This window comes from Lissotriton helveticus, chromosome 2_1 (assembly GCF_964261635.1).
Source record: "Lissotriton helveticus chromosome 2_1, aLisHel1.1, whole genome shotgun sequence".
NCBI classification, from domain to species: Eukaryota; Metazoa; Chordata; class Amphibia; order Caudata; family Salamandridae; genus Lissotriton; species Lissotriton helveticus.
The window spans coordinates 525,386,255-525,405,163 of NC_136059.1; the positions used below are offsets into that span (position 1 = coordinate 525,386,255).

The 18,909-nt window shown below is 43.4% G+C and overlaps 1 protein-coding gene across 6 annotated transcripts in view; it reads left to right on the forward strand.

Moving 5' to 3' along the window:
• The window catches only part of MAST4 (microtubule associated serine/threonine kinase family member 4), a 1,958,993-nt gene that overhangs the window by 1,890,710 nt on the left and 49,374 nt on the right, over window positions 1-18,909 (forward strand). For 3 of the 6 annotated variants that reach the window (XM_078675181.1, XM_078675184.1, XM_078675183.1), the window contains one exon: window positions 10,537-10,737. The exons of the other annotated variants lie outside the window; for them this stretch is intronic. In XM_078675181.1, the coding sequence (XP_078531307.1) occupies window positions 10,537-10,737 (201 nt within the window). The remainder of the gene's footprint in view (window positions 1-10,536; window positions 10,738-18,909) is intronic. 6 annotated transcript variants of the gene reach the window in all.

An 18,909-nucleotide genomic window follows, 5' to 3' on the forward strand; every position in this document is an offset into this window, starting at 1 on the left:
GCAGTATGGCAGCAACCACCATTTAAGCAGCCAGAGCCACTCCTCTTTAAGGCCGATACAACAGGGCACTGTGGGACTCCATGAACTAGTTGCGAAAGAACTCCCTAGACAACAGAGGGAAGACTTCATGGAAATCCTAAATGAAGGATTAATGGTATCTAATCAAGTTATTAGTGCTGCAGCACACTTTTCTCTATTAGCGCCTCATGAGTACTGCAAGCGTGTCGCTCTTAGAAGGCACTCTTGGCTCCGGCTTACATCTCTCAAGCCAGAATCACTGCAGATGATATTAAATCTTCCATTCTCTGGTACCACTCTATTTGGGAGCCATGCCGATGCAGAAATGGCATGGATGCAGGTGGAAATGGACACTGTAAAGGCAGTCGGCTTAGATAGAACCAGGTAACAGAGAAAATCTTCCCGACTCTTCCAACACTGCTTCTATTCCCAGAGGGTTTAAACCTCTCACTGATATCAGGGGCGCCAGCAAAGTAGTGCACAACAACAGCACTAACGTCCCTATAAATTATACCAAAGAAAGCAGCCTAGAGAGAGATCTACCCAGTAACCTGTTCAGGGCAAGCAACCATCCAGGTCAAAACCCTGAATCATTACTTCCCCTTCTTCTGTTACCCACTCCAGTAGGGGGAAGCATCCAATATTATCTGGCAGAGTGGCAAACCATAAAACATGACGCTTGGGATCTGAATATTGTTCGCAATGGACATTGTCTGCAGTTCACCTGTCCTCCACTGTCCATACCTCCGAAACCCTGCAGTTTTCAACTCCCACTGTTTTGATCAGAGGTCAAAATCCTCTTACAAAAGCAGGTGGTGGAACCCGTTCCTCACCAACAATGACGTACAGGCATTTATTTCAGGTACATTTTTTCATCAAGAAGAAAGACCAGAAAGAATTCAGAACCATTCTCGACCTCAAAACAGCCAACAAGTGGATTCAACTAGAAATATTCTGGCTGGTGGTATTACATTAAATGTATCCCCAATTACACCAGGGGGATTGGCTCTGTTCCATCGACCTTCAAGAGGCATACTTTTAAACAGCAATTGCAAGAAAGCATCAAAAGTTCTTGAGGTTACTAGTGGGGCAGGTCCATTATCAGAACCAAATACTTCCATATGACCAGACAGAAGTCAGCACCCAGGACATTCTCCACATGCAAGGCAGTAGTTGCTGCCCATCTCAGGAGACTAAATAATAATCTACCCATACCTAGACTATTGACTAATTAAGGTGTCCACATTTCAGGAAGCTCAGCTTTATTCTAAGTTAAGCCTTCAGGTCAGCCACAACAAGTCGACCTCTGTCCCGGTTCAAATCTTACATTATCCAGGATCTTCCATTGATACCATAAGGGCAAAAGTGTGTCCTTCGAAGGAGAGAATTATCGATCCTTCTGCCATCAACTTGTTCTCCACCACAGAAAACAAAAAATGCTGACGCTTCGCCTAGAGGTACTTCCAGTCAGGGATGCTGGGGAATGCCCTATGGAGGATTTGGTCCAGCAAATATCTCTTTGCTTTTCTGCTGATTCTCCTGATCCCCCTGATCCCAACACTCCTCATCAAGTTGTCCCAATTGAGAACCAAGATGATTCTTATAGCTCCGGAGTGGCCACATCAGGGGTGGTTCATGGACCTCCTTCACTGCTCCGTCCATTCATATCTCAAGCTGCCATGTAGACCAGACCTGCTAAAAAAAAAGTTCAGAGGCCAGATGGTATACCCCAATCTCTCCTCTTTGAATTTGACGACATTGCTCCTGCTCCTGAGTTGGTGCAGTACGGTCATTTGAATCTGCCGCAAAACTGCATGGACATCCTGAAGGAAGTTAAGCGGCCTTCAACCCGTTGCACATATGCCTTCAAGTGGAGGCAATTTTGTTCCTCTAAGAAAGTGGAGCCTACCTCTTGCCAGGACGATGTGATTCTTCCATACATACTCTATTTCGAAATATCTGGCTTACAGTTCTCTTCTATAAAGGTTCACGTGGCAGCTTTTACTGCCTACAGAAAATGTCATTCACATACCTCTATTTTCACAATCCCCGTAATCAAGGATTTTCTAGATGGGTTAAAGAAGGTTTTCCCTCCCATTAGGCATCCGTGTCCTCTCTGGGAGCTTAACATAGTACTTTCACGTCTTATGCAGGACCCCTTTAAATCTATCGACAAAGCCTCCCTGCAACACCTTTCTTGGAGGACAACTCATTTTTGCAGTAACATCGGTTAGCGAGATCCAAGCTCTTTGTTCTCACAAACCATACACAGTCTTACACGCTAGCAAAGGGGTCATGAGAACTCACCCAAAATTCCTCTGCACAGTTATTTTGAACTTTCATGTCAATCAAGCCATCTCCTTAACAACATTCGTTCAGAATACCTGTACTCTAGCTGAAAGAACTTTGTTCCCTGAATGTGAGGAGAGTTTTGAAATTCTATCTCAATAAGACAAGGGACATCTGCAGACTGACAGACAATAGCAAGTGTTTGTCAGCTATAGTCTGGTCTGTACGGGTTTAGCAACTTCTAAGCAATCCATCTCCCGATAGATAGTTTCCTGCATCCTTTTGTTCTACTAAAAAGCTAACAAGACATTATAAGTTAAACCGAAAGCACACTCCACTAGAGAAAAAGTGGCTACTGCTGCTTTATTGAAGAATGTCCCTATTCAAGATATTTGCAAAGCAGCCACGTGGAGATCTGTCCATACATTTACCAAACATTACTGCCTAGAATCTGATGCTAGAGCATATGCTCAAGTAGGACAGGCCTCCTCAGACATCTATGTGCTTAATGGCTACCTTAGTTCAATCTACGTGAGAAACAATAGTTTGATCTGTAACTTCAGTTCTCTCGTAGGGGAATTTCGATTATAGTCATAAGCAACCTTCCCTCCTCCCTGGTGGAGTGGACAGAGCTAACCATGTCGCCTAAATGTCATCATGCATCGCCTCAAAAAGAACTGAAGCAACTGCCTTCTCAGCATGATGGGATACTGGTGGTCTCTGGGTTCTTAAAGGTACAGCCTCTATTTTTAACTCCTATAATGACAGCCTATGGAGCTACTCTGTCCTGCTTTTCTTTACCTCTATGCTCTATCAAAAAACGGTTTGTGAAGGAGATATATGTTTTTATATTAAAACATCATGAAATTATACACAAATATAATTCTCCTGGCCCCCTTTTTAAGCACAAGATGAAGAATTGAGCTATTGTCGCCTAGTCCTATGGGCTGGATATTTTTTTTCTTAAGTGACTCTGCAGGCCTTCCTGAAGAAAGACAAACATCTACACTTGAAAAAATATATTGTGAAAAAGTGCTCCGGGAGGTCCCCGCACGTGGGCAGGACTATTCAGTGCTTATGACTATAATGGAAATTCCTCTAAGAGAGAACTGGAGTTACGGGTAAGAAACTATTCCTTCTGCATCATAGGCAACCTCACTGAAGTCATATACAACACTCCCTCCTCCCCGGTTGTCAATACATTTGCAATATTTTTTCCTTTGTAAACCATTACAGCTGTTGAAAAGGAACTGAGGCAGTGAGGCAAACTGCCAGTACACTGTATGCTGGATTGTAAAGTAACTGGCTCCCTAAATACATATAAATGCTGAACTTCCTGTAAGTTTATTGACTTTCACAAACTAGTTTCCAACCCATTCCTACCCTGGAAAGGAGAAGAGGGGACTTCTCCATGGGGAAACATGTTTTGTTTGCGAATGGCTCTAAAAATAAAGAGAAAAGTCTGCATTTGTGCAGAGGTCTGCCTTTCTATTGTGCTTAATGTGCATTTGTGGAAATAGCCTTTATAAAACACCACATTACTTCCCTGGTAGTACACATGCAGATTTCCGTGCAGACTGCTGCCAAATTTGCACACATACTTTTGGGGAATGGTATTTCTATGCAGATCTAAAATTGATCTTGGTGTGTCGGGCCCTTATTGTCTGACATTCCCCAGTTTCATTGTTCATGTGAGAAGACAGCCTTTGTCAATTTCTGGTGTAATTCACAAAGTAAGAACTCTGTAGTGCGTTCTTAAAAAGAAAATAATGATATATGTGTTAGCCTTAAAGCAAGCCCTTGGGTTGAAATTTAGATTGCCTGACTGGGTGTGCACGAAATGGGATCCCTAGTCGGCTGTGGTATGCACCCAGGCCAGACCGGAACCATCGCTCTAATCGGGGAAGTAAGATACACACTAGAGGTTTACATGTACTAAAAAGGCAATGTGTAAGTATTTGTGCAACACACATACACACAGCAACCCAATGAATAAACAACAAAAACACTCCACATAGGTTATAAAAATACGTTGTTGTATTATCTGCAAAATAAGACCAAATGATAAAAATGCAAGTAATCCTATTCAAAATATGACTTTCAGAGTTTGCATGTAAAAATAGTGTTCCACAAGCTCTTCATGCTGCTGTGAATATGGACAATTTCACTGGCCCACTTTACCGCATCCAAGTTCAAAGCTGGGGTCCTCCCGAGAGGTTGCTGCCCATAAGCTCAATCCCAGTACATATGTGGGGATGTCGGCGGGCCGTAAGTGAGCCCTGTGTTGTCACGTCATCTCAGATGGTGAATCACCAGCATAGAGCACACATCGTGGGCCGGTGACTGGCTGACAAGCCCCATGTCTTGGGTACACCTCTGGTTTCCTGGACTCCCCGTTGCTGAAGAGCTGTGCTGGGAGGCACTACAGCGGCTTCAGTGGTAATCGGAAGACACAGCCTTGGACAGTTGCAGCGTGGGTTGAACCGGGCACACTGGTCTTTGAACGGAGCACAGAGCTGGTTGATGAGCAATACCCCTGGCGATCCAGCATGGTCCACTCCTGGTCACAGTTTCAAATGTACAGTGCTGATACTAAGCAAGCAAAAGCACTTGATCAGTTGGCAGGCAAGCTGGTGATTAGGCATTCTCTGCTCGATGCCGGACTGACGGATTGCCGAGTCACATGGGGAGGGTAGAAAAAGGAACAGAGTGCAAGCTAGCAAGCCCTTGGCGATCACTGTGGAAGAAGGTAGGGTCCAGCACTCCTTCAACAGAGGCAGGGAGCAGCAGGCAGTAGGGCAACAAGCAGAAATTCAGTCCTTCCAGAAAAGCAGTCCAGATGAGTCCTTTGAGCTACACACCATTTCCTCTGACCGAACCTGTTTAAAATAACAGTAGTGTCTAATTTTAGCAGGTTAGAGACCCAGTGCTTTTATCCAAAAGTGCCTTGCAAATGGAGATGACTGCAAAGCAAAGCCTTTGAAGTGCACAGGTTCCAGTTCAGCCCAGTCTTGCCTACCAGCCCACCGGTTGGGGGTTGATCAGTACTTTGTGTGAGGACAGGACACTACCTATTGAAATGTAGGTTTCAGATCCTCCCTTGCCTCTTTCCCCTGAAGACCTAACAGTATGTAGATGAATGCAGATGCCCTGAAGTACCCTGTGTTTCTGACTGTCTAAAGGGAATGCACAAAGAGTATCTGTCACCCTTCCTCAGACAGACATTGGATATGGGATGGGTGGTGAATTTCCCTCCGCTGTTGGAGCTTGCAAAGTTTTTGCCACGTTTGGCAAAAACTTTGCTTCCCGCTGCCGCATAGCGGAGTTTACCGGTGCCGGACCACAAAACACAGAGATACAGAGGCCGCCATGTGCAACTGCTTTGGAGCTGTTCGACTGCAAGCTGAAGGGAGGTTTGGTAGAACGACAGAACTCCCGTTTTATGAACCTTTCTCTAAAGAATGTCCCATCTGCCCAAAAAAACAGTGACTTGTTCAGCCGCCCTCTGCTACCTCAAAGTGAACATGCATTGACACGGATGAAATCTGGCCGCATTGCTGAAAGTTTCCTTCAAAGCTGGTTCAATGTGGTGGGAGGGTTTTGGGGCTCGTCATCCTCCGTCCATCAGCAGCAGTCTATACAGCACAGTGCAAACTGCCTGACGTGGAGTTAGCAAACCAAACACTGGTGTTGTGAAGGATGTTAGCTCTGCTATCAGACTTCGTCCCCATGCCGGGCCTTGTCCAGAGTGGTTGTGAAGTGTGCCTCCCGCCAGCCCCACACATGAAAAAGCATGCAGAAGCAGTGAAGCTCTGTACTCTAGGTGGGGACTGATGACGGTGGAGCAGAGTTTTTATTCACGATCAGGCGATTTAAGTGGGCCCTATTGCTGTGACGGGGCCACAAGATAGCCAACAAATGGAATGTATGTCTAGTATTTATAATTTCTTGAACATAATAGCAGAGTGACATACATATCCTGGTCCAGACAAATGCCTTTGAACTTTTTTAAGCGATACAAAAGGGGATGATGAACGGAGCGTTAGAGCAAATCAAACACTCACCCCCAGTCAACTGATCTGGGTTTAATCCATCACCATTCCTTAGCCCACTCAGCCACCCCATTTCATAAATGGCTATATGCAAATCAGTCTGACCCTGTGCCTCATGAGAACAGTCCAGCCCGAACTGCCAAGCCATGTCTTCCCTTGCTCACTTTGCCACTGGATTCAAGCAAGCCGGGCTGAAGACGGCTGTAATGCCAGAAACCGGTCCTCGGAAGCTTGTTTCCGGTCCAGGGAAGGCATGGCTTGGCAGTTCGGGCTGGACTGTTCCCATGAGGCACAGGGTCAGACTGATTTGCATATAGCCATGTCTGAACTGGGGTGGCAGAGTGGGCTAAAGAACGGTGATGGATCAAACCCAGATCTTTTGACTAGGTGTGAGTGTTTGATTGGTTCAGATGCTCCGTCCATCACCACCCCCTTTTGTACCGCTTTGAACTTTTTAAAGTCATCCTTGACAGAAACATGTTGACCACATAAGATAGGACAATTATAGCAATCCCCATTCATTCACTTTTTAACTCTATCCAATGGGGGCATCAGAATAAAGGATAATTATCGCCCACCTTGAGCCAGATTACACTTTTTTCATTGGTCTGCACTCTGCCCCTCACTCCTATACATCAACACTGCTCATCTTTATAACAGAACAACTCTGCTCCTCCTCTTTGCTTCCATGGGGGATTTGTAGCCTACACTGGGTTCCTTGAGGTCCCAGTGTGAGGAGGCAACCCAATGATGAAGCATGTCATCTTCAGGTGAGTGGGGGTTCTCATCCTAACAGCGCAGTGCTCTTATTCCTTTTGTTCTGTATGATCCTTTTTTTCACACTCTCCCACATACATAGTATGTGTCATATGTGAAATATGCCAGCCATGGATGCTTGTAGGTGTGATCTAAGGTGCACTCAAGATGGGTGTGAAGTGGGCCAGCCAAGGCTGCTCGAGATCTCAGGTGCTGCTGCTGTCCATAAAAACTGACACAACAAAGTCTTGGGTACCCTCCAGTATAGAAGGATGCCTTTCAGAGGAGCAAAAGTACATGGGTTTCCTGAATACTGAGGCGGTTTTAAGAGGGCACAGCAATACGAGCCCTTTCATGCGCAATACAGGCATACTTATCAGCCTTCCACCTACCGTCAGTTTTCTACAGCTGGTTTCTCTCGTTAAGGGGGCTGAAAGAGAACACCGTCCCAAGAATAAGACAATGGAAGTAAATAATGGTCAGTGCCGGGTACTAGCTCCCACCCCCACCCCTCCCCCCTCACTGGTCAGAAGATTTGCAATTTCTACCTGCTGTGGGAGAGCATAACAACAAACCAATGGGTATGAATCTAATTGCCTTTTTGTCATACTCAGGAGTTCACAAACAAACCTCCAACTACTCCCCCCAAGGGAGCCCCTCCCCCTCATCTTCACCTATTGCACAAGAAAGTAAAGATCATGCTCTCAAAAGGTGCGTTTGAGGAAGTTCCAACTCTACAATGGGGTCAGTGTTTCTACTCCTGTTTTTTCTTAATAATGAAGAAGTCAGGGGAGTGGAGACCAATACTGGATCTCAGAAAGCTCAACAAGTTCCTGAGAAAGCAACATTTCAGGATGGTGACTAGCCGAGATCCTGCGTCGCCTCAACAAAGGAGATTTGATCTGGAAGACGCATATATCCACATCCCCATCTTTCAGAAACATCGAAAATTCCTCAGTTTTACAGTAGCTGGTCCCATCCTTGGACCTTCTTACAATCATTAACCTATTGGCAGTCCTCAGCTGTCGATATACATTTAGGGACATCCTTTTTGGGTGCCTGAATGAGTAATTTACTCTTATCACACCAATTGGTGTCTTGCACGGCTGTGGTTCAGGGGGGCTGTTAACTTTAGTTAAATAAGGTTGTCCCTTTATTTATTGGTTCTGATGAGGTCCTATATCCACAACAGGGTCAAAACTTCATCGACATAGAATGCACATTTACCATAATCCTTGGACTCAGTTAGTATATTACTTTGTCGTTAATGAAGACGTTTTTTTCTTCTTTTCTTTTGCTTTGTTGAAAACTACTGGAAACTGTGACTACTTTTGATGGTGGTTCCTCTTTCACATGGATACACAGTGTGCTTGATTTTTTTGTTCTTTATGTACACTGTGGTAATGTGCTATAAAATATGACGAGACTGATTACTTGGAGTGGCTGTATTATTATCAGTACTTGTTCTGAAGTTGTTTAAAGCTGTTGTTGTTGCTGCTGTTATTGGATTTAGGTGTGTAATGATTCTGAAATACTACAATGCCAATGAGAACCACTGTTTTGTGAAAATTATACCTTAAGCCAAGATGTTCATAGATCATCCACTCAGTTGTTGAGATCCTTCAAGTTAAAATATGTGCTTGGAGGTATATGCTTGGCTGTGCATAGAGGTTAAGAGGGGTTCAGGAAATAATGTTCGAAAGTATTAGTGATATACCTCTGCTTGTCTCTTATTACTATTTACAAGTGAGGTGATCAGCTATAATGGTTGTTAAAGACTGTGAGGACCAGGTCTCCCCAAGTAGCAAGAAAAGGTTGAGAAGTCAGTAATGTCATGAATGTAAGGGGTATTTTTGATGGCACGTCTGCATTGAAAAGAGCAGATTTGAATGGGTTTTCTGACCCATGAGTCATGTATGTGGCAAGTTAGAGTTGACAGTGCCACCACTAAGTCGTGTACCAGAGGCCCCATGTGGGAATATATATATATTATCAATGGGTAACAAAAAGGGAGGAGGTCATAGAGCAGGGAAGAGTGGTTGCCTTTGGTTCAGCCTGGTTTGCAGGCAGTAAAGCTGTGGGTTGTCTTCTATTTACCATTATAGATGCTAAAAGGAAGTGGGCTGTTGCTTGAAAGCGGCTAGGGAGAGTAATCTGAATGCAAGTTAGTCTGGTTGTGCTGTTGGTCCTGAAAGTAGGCTTGGATAAGAGTCGTTGAGAGTCTCTAGTGGTGCAAGAGGGTATTGCCAGAGGAGTGCAAATTCTTCAGATTAGTGTACATTAAACTTGTGGTTAGAAATGGTCAGATTTTTTCGGATTCAGTGCCAGTATCACTGTTATTGCAAAGACGTTTTGCTGTAATAGTTATGCTCTGGGAGAATTTGAAGATGCAAGTGTTTCTCCAAGACTGCTTCCATGTATTAGCAGTATTTACACCTCTGTTCTTGAGTGCACCACAGAAGTTGACAAATGTACATTCCTCTGAAACTTGGTCGACATGCTGTTAATGCTGAGCTTCATGGTTCTTAATTTCTGTCCTTTTATGAAGAACCTTCCATTGAGAAGATGACAGTTGAAGAATTCTTTCCTACATCCCCCATGTTTAGAATGTAGTTGTTACAATGACAGTTTTCATGTGTGTTATTTAGCAATATGTTTCCGAGTCTCCATTGGTCTCCTCACACTTTGGAACAGAGCAGAATAGCTGAGATCCAGGACACCGGTCCACAACTTACATTTCAGAAGGATGTTTTACTTGAATTCGCTATATGGCAGGGCACAGTCATCAGCTTGCCTTAAAGGAGCAACCCTGGTTTCCTTTTCAGCCCTTGTTATTGGTTGTACCACATAGACCCACGCTTGGCACCTGGTACATAGATTAGATTACTCTGGAATGAAATTCCCCCTCCTCTTTATATTTTCTTTCGCATACACGCCACAGTGTTGTAAAACAACTTTGATGATAATATGGTGTTCTCTGAAAAACAATCCCCTGCCCCATTTTTGGAAAAGTAATGCAGGGTGAAGAGTGGATTTCCTTCAGCTACCCTGGGATTAGCTTCAAGATGTATGTCTTGTTTGCCATTTCCTCATCAATTCTTTTGCTCTTCAGTTCACCCACGTTGCCTCAGGAAGAATACTTAAACTGTGCAGTAACGTCTGCTTGTTTTCAGTCTCGCTGGTACACCGTTCGTGTTGGGTCCTGGACGCGTATCCTCGGCACACTGGTATATTTTAACAAGTATATGAAAATTAAAAAGTGCATATTAATAACCTCATGTTTCAAAGAAATACAAAATGGGTAGTTATTGTAAAAATTGTTCTTATGGATTGTATAAAAAATCGAGTATGGTTATCTACCTCTGTGCTAATTTTGCAAACTACTTTTTTTCATAACGTTTATCCTTTCTCTCTTACACAGTTGATAGTTTTTCTGAGCCCCTAGATCAGATAAATGGAAGAAACGAGAGTGTGGACAGTACAGATAATTCCTCAAAGCCCTGCAATGAAGCGGCTTCTCATATGGCTCGTCAGCGATTAGAAAACACAGAGAAACAGAGAATCTCTGGAAAACTCCCTAAATCCGTCTCTGCTAGTGCTCTGTCCCTCATGATCTCTGGAGGTAGAGATGCATCTATTTAGCATGACATTTGATGATTTGTGCATGCCCTTTGTGACCTGTGTGAAACAGTGATTTAAATGCAATATCTCTTAAGTCCTGAGCGGCCCTTTGTGTCACCGTCTTAGTTTCTGTACATTAACCTTCGGCATTTTCTGGCAGCTTAGACCTCAAATACTACTGTGTGAAGTGTATTTCGGCTAATAACACTTCTGCGGTGCAGTCCTCTGGATAAATGGCCGTGGCATCACACCATGCATTTCATTAAATGCTTTATGTATGCTTCAGCCACCTATTAGAGGGCTACATGCCATTTAGCAAAGCGAAGCAACATTATTATATCAGTCCATAGAGATGTTGTATCTTTAAAAGGAAAGGACTTGGAGCATAGTGCACATTTAATGATATTTACACACAGCACGGTAGAGGGCTGTGCATTTAATGTTGTTTACTCAGCGCACAGTGGAGGAGTGCACATTTAATGTTGTTTACACAGGGCACAGTGGGGGAGTGGGCATTTAATGTTTACTCAGGCACAGTGGAGGGGTGCACATTTAATGTTTACTCAGGGCACAGAGGAGGTCTGCACACTTAATGCTGTTTACCCAGGGCACAGTGGAGGAGTGCACATTTAATGTTTACTCAGGGCACAGTGGAGGAGTGCACATTTAATGTTTACTCGGGGCACAGTGGAGGATTGCACATTTAATGTTTACTCAGGACACAGAGGAGGTCTGCACACTTAATGCTGTTTACCCAGGACACAGTGGAGGAGAGCACCTTTAATGTTGACTCAGGGCACAGTGGAGGAGTGCACATTTAATGTTTACCCGGGGCACAGTGGAGGAGTGCACATTTAATGTTTACTCAGGGCACAGAGGAGGTCTGCACACTTAATGCTGTTTACTCAGGGCACAGTGGAGGAGTGGACATTTAATATTGTTTACTCGGGGCACAGTGGAGAAGTGCACATTTAATTTTGTTTACTTAGGGCACAGTGGAGAAGTGCACAGTTAATGTTGTTTACTCATGGCAAGTGGAGGACTGCTCACTTAATATTTACTCACAGCACAGTTTTGGAGTGCACATTTAATGTTTACTCAGAGCACAGTGGAGGATTGCTTATTTAATTTTTGTTTACTCAGGGCACAGTGGAGTTGAGCGCGGTTAATGTTTTTCACTCAGAGCACAGTCGAAAAGTGTACATGTGCCACCCTCCTGCACATTTAATGTTTATCTTTAAACTGTGTTAACAGATAACAGTGACCTAACCATTGAAATACTCTTGCATTTTGAGTGATTCCAGGATCACCTGGCAGTGGCAGCCTTTTATATTTATGACTTAGCCATCCTTGGTTAAATCTAGTCCAAGATACAATTTTGATTTGGTTAAAGGATGTGTGTGCGAGTTACAGAAGTGGTTCTGTATTTATGGTTAGATTAATTCATTCAAACAGAAGGGCAATTTTCTTTTGCTAATAGCTCTGAAATGTCATTCTATGAATACTTATGAAACCACTAAAAATGCATTTTATTTTCAGTGGTAGTGGAAAAAGCAGACTAGTCGGGGGAAGGGACTGACGTGTCAGTGAGGCGGGGTGGGGAATTTGATTGCTGCATTTTTATTTGAGAGGAAAGGTTTGCATTGAAGTACAGTCACAAAAACTGCCAGACACCTTTAAACCAAATTTGGCCACACACAAAGATCAGGTCATTATTGGGATTTTCCAGGTTTGTTAAAGTATCTTATTGTTTTTATGTAATTTTAAAAACAAAACGTATACCTCTCTGGGCAGGAAACCCCTAAAGTTGGAAAACAAATTATTTTTGATAATATATTTTTGGGGGAAATGAATATTTTGCAGATTCATTATTTTGTAATGTCACATTGTTAGAAATGGGTTTTTTGGTTGGCTACGGTATGAACCAAAGCCAGACAGAACCCACCACTTTAGTCATGATAAGGGAATTACACACCCAAGATAACCCCTACTCGGCCCCTTGGTAGCTTGGCATAACAGTCAGGCTTATCCTAGGGGCAATGTGTGAACACACACCAGTTACACACTAGGCACACCACAAAAAGAGACTCCACACAAGGTTATATGACAATTTCCTTTGTATTGTACATAAAATACTTTAGACCATAATCAAATAAATCACTGTGCCACTAGGCACTTGCCATGATGTCACATAGATAATAAAATCACTATGCCATAAGGCAATGGTCATCATAAACATCACATTTAAGGCAATCTTGTACCAAGATATACATTGCCCAGATCATAGGAACACATTATGCCTAACCTCACAGTTAGGGCAACAAACCAAATACATCTTAGTTGCACATATAGGGAACTTCACCATAAAAACATTAGACCTAACTCCAGTTTTGTGGCAACCATGAAAACCCTTGAATCACCATATCACCATAGAGGCAGGCACCACATAGCTACAGCGCACTTGCACCTCTCTTCCAAATTATGTGGTAATTTTGATTCTTAATGCTGGCACGGGGACACACGCACATCTGTTAGGCGCACTAAGGCAATTTTATAGCACGTTCCTCACCCAGGATTCTTCTTGCTGATCAAGGACCTCCATCAATGTGTCACACCACAGTGCGTTGAAGAATCATTGCCCCAAAAAGTGAGTGAAAGCACTTCTACCTGCTCTCGGGCGGTGTAACGACATGTGGTTTTAACAAAGATGTGGGGAAGAGGCCAAGCGGGACTTCCGTGAGGATTCCTTAAGAAGCAAGTGCCTCTCAACAGTGACCAGCAGGTGTGAGTGCGCTCACACCTGCTATCCTCAGCTCAGCTCCTTCGGGCTGCACCACTCGCTCTCCTTAAGGTGTGTGTAATGCAGTCCCTGCGTCGTGGGGAAGCCGCTTTATCAACTGTGGCTGCGAGGGGATAGGCATGGTCTTACTCGCCCAGCCCACTGCACAACATCAGTGGAGCTCTTCCACTGTCGGTGAGGTGAATTGGGGGCTCCCTCCGCGCACTCTTCTCTCTGGCTTGGGAGGCAGTGAGAGGGAAGGCAATCACTTGAGGCTCTGAAGTATTTTCCTCTCTGGCGGTCAGGGATCATCACACGGTCCTGACCTGGTCAACTTTTCCCGCTGGCACCAACCGGGGATCAGCCTCGCACCAATCCCCTTTGTTAACACGCAGCACCCATCGGGTGCGTTTTGGTACAGTCATTGGGGCAAAAGATGCACTCACCTTGCGCTGTGTGGCCCGACACTGGGAAAATGAAGTGATCGCCCTGCACTCGGTTGGAGTGCTCTTTTTGGCAGGAATAAATGAAGAGGAAAGCGCTCTTCAAGTAACAAACAGCGCTCCACTCGCACTTTACAATAAACAAGATGAAGAACAAACCAGTCCTTCTCCAGGAAAGAGCCGCAACTGCAGGCTGTCCCACCCCACACACATCTGGGGCAGCGCTTATCACACCGTTTTCAGCCCTCCTTTCAGGCAGGTTTTGTTAGATCCAGCAAGGATCTTTAATGAAGTCTTTTATATCCCTGAGACTTCCAACAGGAGGTCAGCACACACAAGCCCTTGGAGAGTTTTCACAAGCAGGAGACCACAGCAGGGCAAAAAGAGTCCATCCCTTTCCTGCACCACAGACAGAAGCAGCAACTGTAGGCGAACCCCCCCCCCTCACTCAGAAAAGGCAGCGCACCTCACACAGTCCTTTCTTCTTGGCAGGGTCCTCTTGTTTTTTGAAGTAATCTAAAATCCTGGGGTTTTAGGTCTTCTACTTATACCCCAAATTTTCTTTGCTCTCTTTATGGAAAGGGTCTCTGAATCCAGTTAAAACCAGTCCGGTCCTCCCTGGTGCAGCATGACCACAAGGGTCGGAGACAGCATTTTGAAATAGGAGACACAACCTATTTTGGTGCTAGTGAAAACTCCTCCCACCACTCTAAATGCAGACCAGCTCTATTCATCCCAGCGACGAGTCTCTCCAGCAAGGCAGGGCACACCTCAACCCCCTCAGTGACTGTCTACAGTGAATACACATTCCCACACCAGATGCGGAATACACAACCACTCATAGGCACACAGGATGGTAAAGTAAGAAAATGGCAACTTTCTAAAAGTTGAATTTTTAAACACAGAATTTAAAAAAACCTTTACCTAAAGGTGTGTTAATGAATTCTGAGTTTAGAGAGCCTAAACCCCATTTTCCTATCTTGTTCCTATTGTAAGTTACACATGTAAAAATGTCACAGTGCAGCTCCAATTTTATGCATGTTGGACAGATAGCCTTTCAATAGTGAAAAACAAGATACACAGTATTTCACTATCAGAACATGTGACACTCACCAGTAAATGTCCTACCCTTCACAAACACTGCACCCTGCACATGAGGGTACCTTAGGGGTGCCTTACATGTACGGAAAGGGGAGGTTTGGGCCTGGCAAGTGGGTGCACTTGTCTCAGACACATATATAGGGCTACTCATGTGGGTGGCACAACCAGTGCTGCAAGCCCACTAGTAGCATTTGATTTACACCCCTGGCACAACCCTGCATTTACTAGGGGCTTACCAGTAAATCAAATTTGCTAATCATGGATAACCAATCATAACACAATTTTTTACAGAGAGCATATGCACTTTAGTACTGATCAGCAGTGGTAAAGTGCCCAGAATCCTATAGCCAACAAAAACAGGGTCAGTAAAATAGGAGGCAAACGGCAAAAAGTTTGGGGATAAACCTGTCAAAAGAGCCAGGTCTAACACATATAGTGTAAGGAATCTTCCTTAAAGTCTTTGAATAAGGATCTGGAAGAACTTTTCTTTGGCACACCACATTCTGAGGTAGGAATGTCAGTTGTTACATCACATTAACTAACATCGGAAGACATTACATCATGAGTACTATTACATCATGGTAATTTACATCAGAAGCATTTTACCTAGCTGGTAAAATGGTAATATTTTCAGTGTGTGTATATATATATCTATATAAAAATGTAATTCATTCTATTATTTGCTCACATTTTATTTTAAAAACGAATCACTTTTTAAATTAATTATTGCATTTAATTAAACAATACTAAATTTATTTTACTTAAATAATTATATTGTTTTGAACTGATTAAGCTATTAAAACCACACCCATCAGCCTTTAGAATATGAATCATGATTATGGATTTTTATATTTATCTCTTTTAGAAAGAATAGTGCAGCTCCTGTATGTGCTGCAGCAGCGGAACCAAAAACCTATATTGAGATCACAATATAAACATTTTGCGGCTTAGCAGTTCCGGTTACGAGTGACTGGTTATTATATTCTCGCACAGCTTAAATAACCAGTCACTCGTAACCGGAACTGCTAAGCCGCATCGTGGTGGACATCTAACATCCAACTTCTTACATCTTACATCAAGTTTCTTACCTCTCACATCTCATCTCTAACCTTTATCCTCTCTTTCCATTTTCTCCTTCTTCCTCTTATCTATTCCGTTCCTTTCCTTTCCATCTCCAATTCACCACCACCATGGGTCATAATGCTTTTTTGTATGCTGAATGATATGTAATTACAAGTATCGATCGTATGTACATTGCAATTTATGATTTGTATGATATATAACCCTGAAACGTCGAATAAAAACTTTTGAAATAAAAAAACCCCAATATAAACATTTTGAAATCACTTCCCTTATTTGCGGGGATGTGCATCTCTTAGAATCACATTGGGATTGTGTCTTAAAACTTGCAACTCAATGGCTTTTTTGCTTGCAGTTGTTATTAAGCCCAGTAGCATTATGTGAAAAATTCTTCAAATTTGCTAATATAATGGAAATTATGCTACTATCAATTGCAGAGACACATAATACTGTACAACTTTTTGTCAGCTTTCTGATTTAGTAATTCTCTCCTGTTTAGTGATTTGTGTATAGCACGGTGGCTTCCCTGACTTTACTCTCCTTATTTGAATTGTGTATCCTCTCTTTCTCCATCACCGTTCTGATAATTTGGTCGAATTATTCCCCCTTTGAGACAGACTTGGTTGCTTTCTCTGAGATCTCCAGTAATTGGGGCTTAGAGCGGTGGTATCTGTTTTCCAAATGTTGTTCTTTCGATTTGGTTTCAGCCAACTCTTTTTTTTCATTTGTTCATTTACTTTTTCCCATAAGTGCCTGTTGGTCTTTTATGTCTGAAATGCTCCGATCCATATGGTCCAATCAGCACCCTATAATGTCAGTTTTCTTATTTACATTCTTGAGGCTCCCTTTAATGGTCATCACCGAGATTTACTGGGACGTTATTAGCTCTCAGATCTCCTGCAGTATGATAGAACAAGTCTTAATAAGACCTTTCTGCCTAAATGGTAACTGCTAAGTTCGAACAGGGCTCTTTTGTTTAAAATAGACTGCAATTAAGTAATAGGTTTTTGATTTGAACCTTTATCTACCTCCTGAGGCTCATTTTTCTGATCTTATGTTTCTACAAGACCACTTGACCACAGTGTTTCTCTACTTCTAATTTCTATGGCCCTTCGTATTGATCACTGCCCCTTTGCTTTTTTCTAAATAAAGAGACAAGGTTTTTCGATTTATCTTATTTATACTGAGCAGTTTGAGTATTGTGCTTAAATGTGTTATCTTTTTAGTACTTCTGCTTAGGGAGTTTTTTTCTTTGGCTTTCCCAACATCCATATCAGCTGTCCAATTATTTTCAGTCTGAGCTGCAGTGAATTTTCACCTGTGTTTGGTCTTGTGACGTGTCTAACAAACAGGGTTTGTTTTCTTCCTGTTACCACTACTCATTCCAACAGGTTAATTTTCAGTAAGAAGGGTTGACTTAATGTTAGCCTGCATGGAGGAGAAAAACACTGTTTTTTAATTAGATTGGTTGCTTGGTGCTTCTTTTGCACCATGGGGATCCTGCTCTTGCCAGTAAGGTAGTTTGTTGAGCTCTAGAATAGGCGTTGATATTGAATGAGTCTCTGGTTGATGATTGGAAGAAATTGGGGTTGGTGGTTGACTGGGGTGTGAGCCCTGGTCAAGCAGCATCCACAAACCTTGTCAGGTTAAGCGACCAGCCAATCTTAGATTTAAAAAAAATGGCAGCATTTGTAAAGTGCACAGCTACCTCCGATGGAGGTGTCCAGGCACTGGGGGCCGTCGGGAAAATTAAGCAAGCTATTGCCTAGAGTCACATGGTGCTGTGCTAACCTGCCGCCAGAGCCGGGGATCGAACCGTGAACCCAGTGGTCCGGAGTCAGGCACCCTGGCCACACCTCTTCCATTATCATGCGCTCAACCCTCTGGTACCTTGGCACAGAGCAGTCAGGCTTAACTTAAAGGCAATGTGTAAAGTATTTGTGAAACCCTTCAAAGAGTTATGAAGTGAAAACACCAGACAACAAGAATCCCTCACCAAGTTAGAAATTCAGACTACTCTTTAATAAATAAAACAAGACCAAAATGACAAAAACCCAATCAGAAGAACTGGAGATATTTAATTTTAAAGATTTTACTAAAAATAGTGGTAAAAAGCACAAACTATGGGTATCTGGTCACACTGGGTTGGGGCAAAGTAACAAGTTCAGGCCAACTGAGATGGTGCATGGGCCAGATGTTAATCAAAGGGTTCAGGCAGGTCAGGTCGATTACCCCTTTTCCCATATTTGCCCGGCGTTAGCCGCTTCTCACCCATCTCATGATTACCAAATAAAGAGGCAGGCGCTGGAGACTGGAAGGCAGGAAACAGGAGTTTATTTCCGACGGAACAGAACACGTCAAATCAGACAACAGGGTATCTTCTCGAGGTGCTCTAACAAGTTTCTCTACGGCTCCGTCTTTTATACACACGTTTATGATGCACAAACATTCCTTATTGCAATAAAGACACTTTGAAGTACAAAAAGGGCATGTTTGGGATCCCAGCTCCAGGCCTATTCCCATACCGGTCGCTCTGATGTTGTTTTCCCCTCCCAAATGTAACATGTGATTGCAATCTGCAGCCGGACATTCCAACAGGACACGAGGGCAGGAGGGGGTGGTCTGATCTAAGGTTGGGCAGGCGATAAGATCACGTTTTGCTGTGCGGGGCCGGGGGGGGGTGTAAATCCACGAGACCTAGTTTTATGACTTGGGACTGGGTCGAGAGGCCAGGTATAGCCGGGGGGGGGTCATCAGAAGAGAGGAAGGG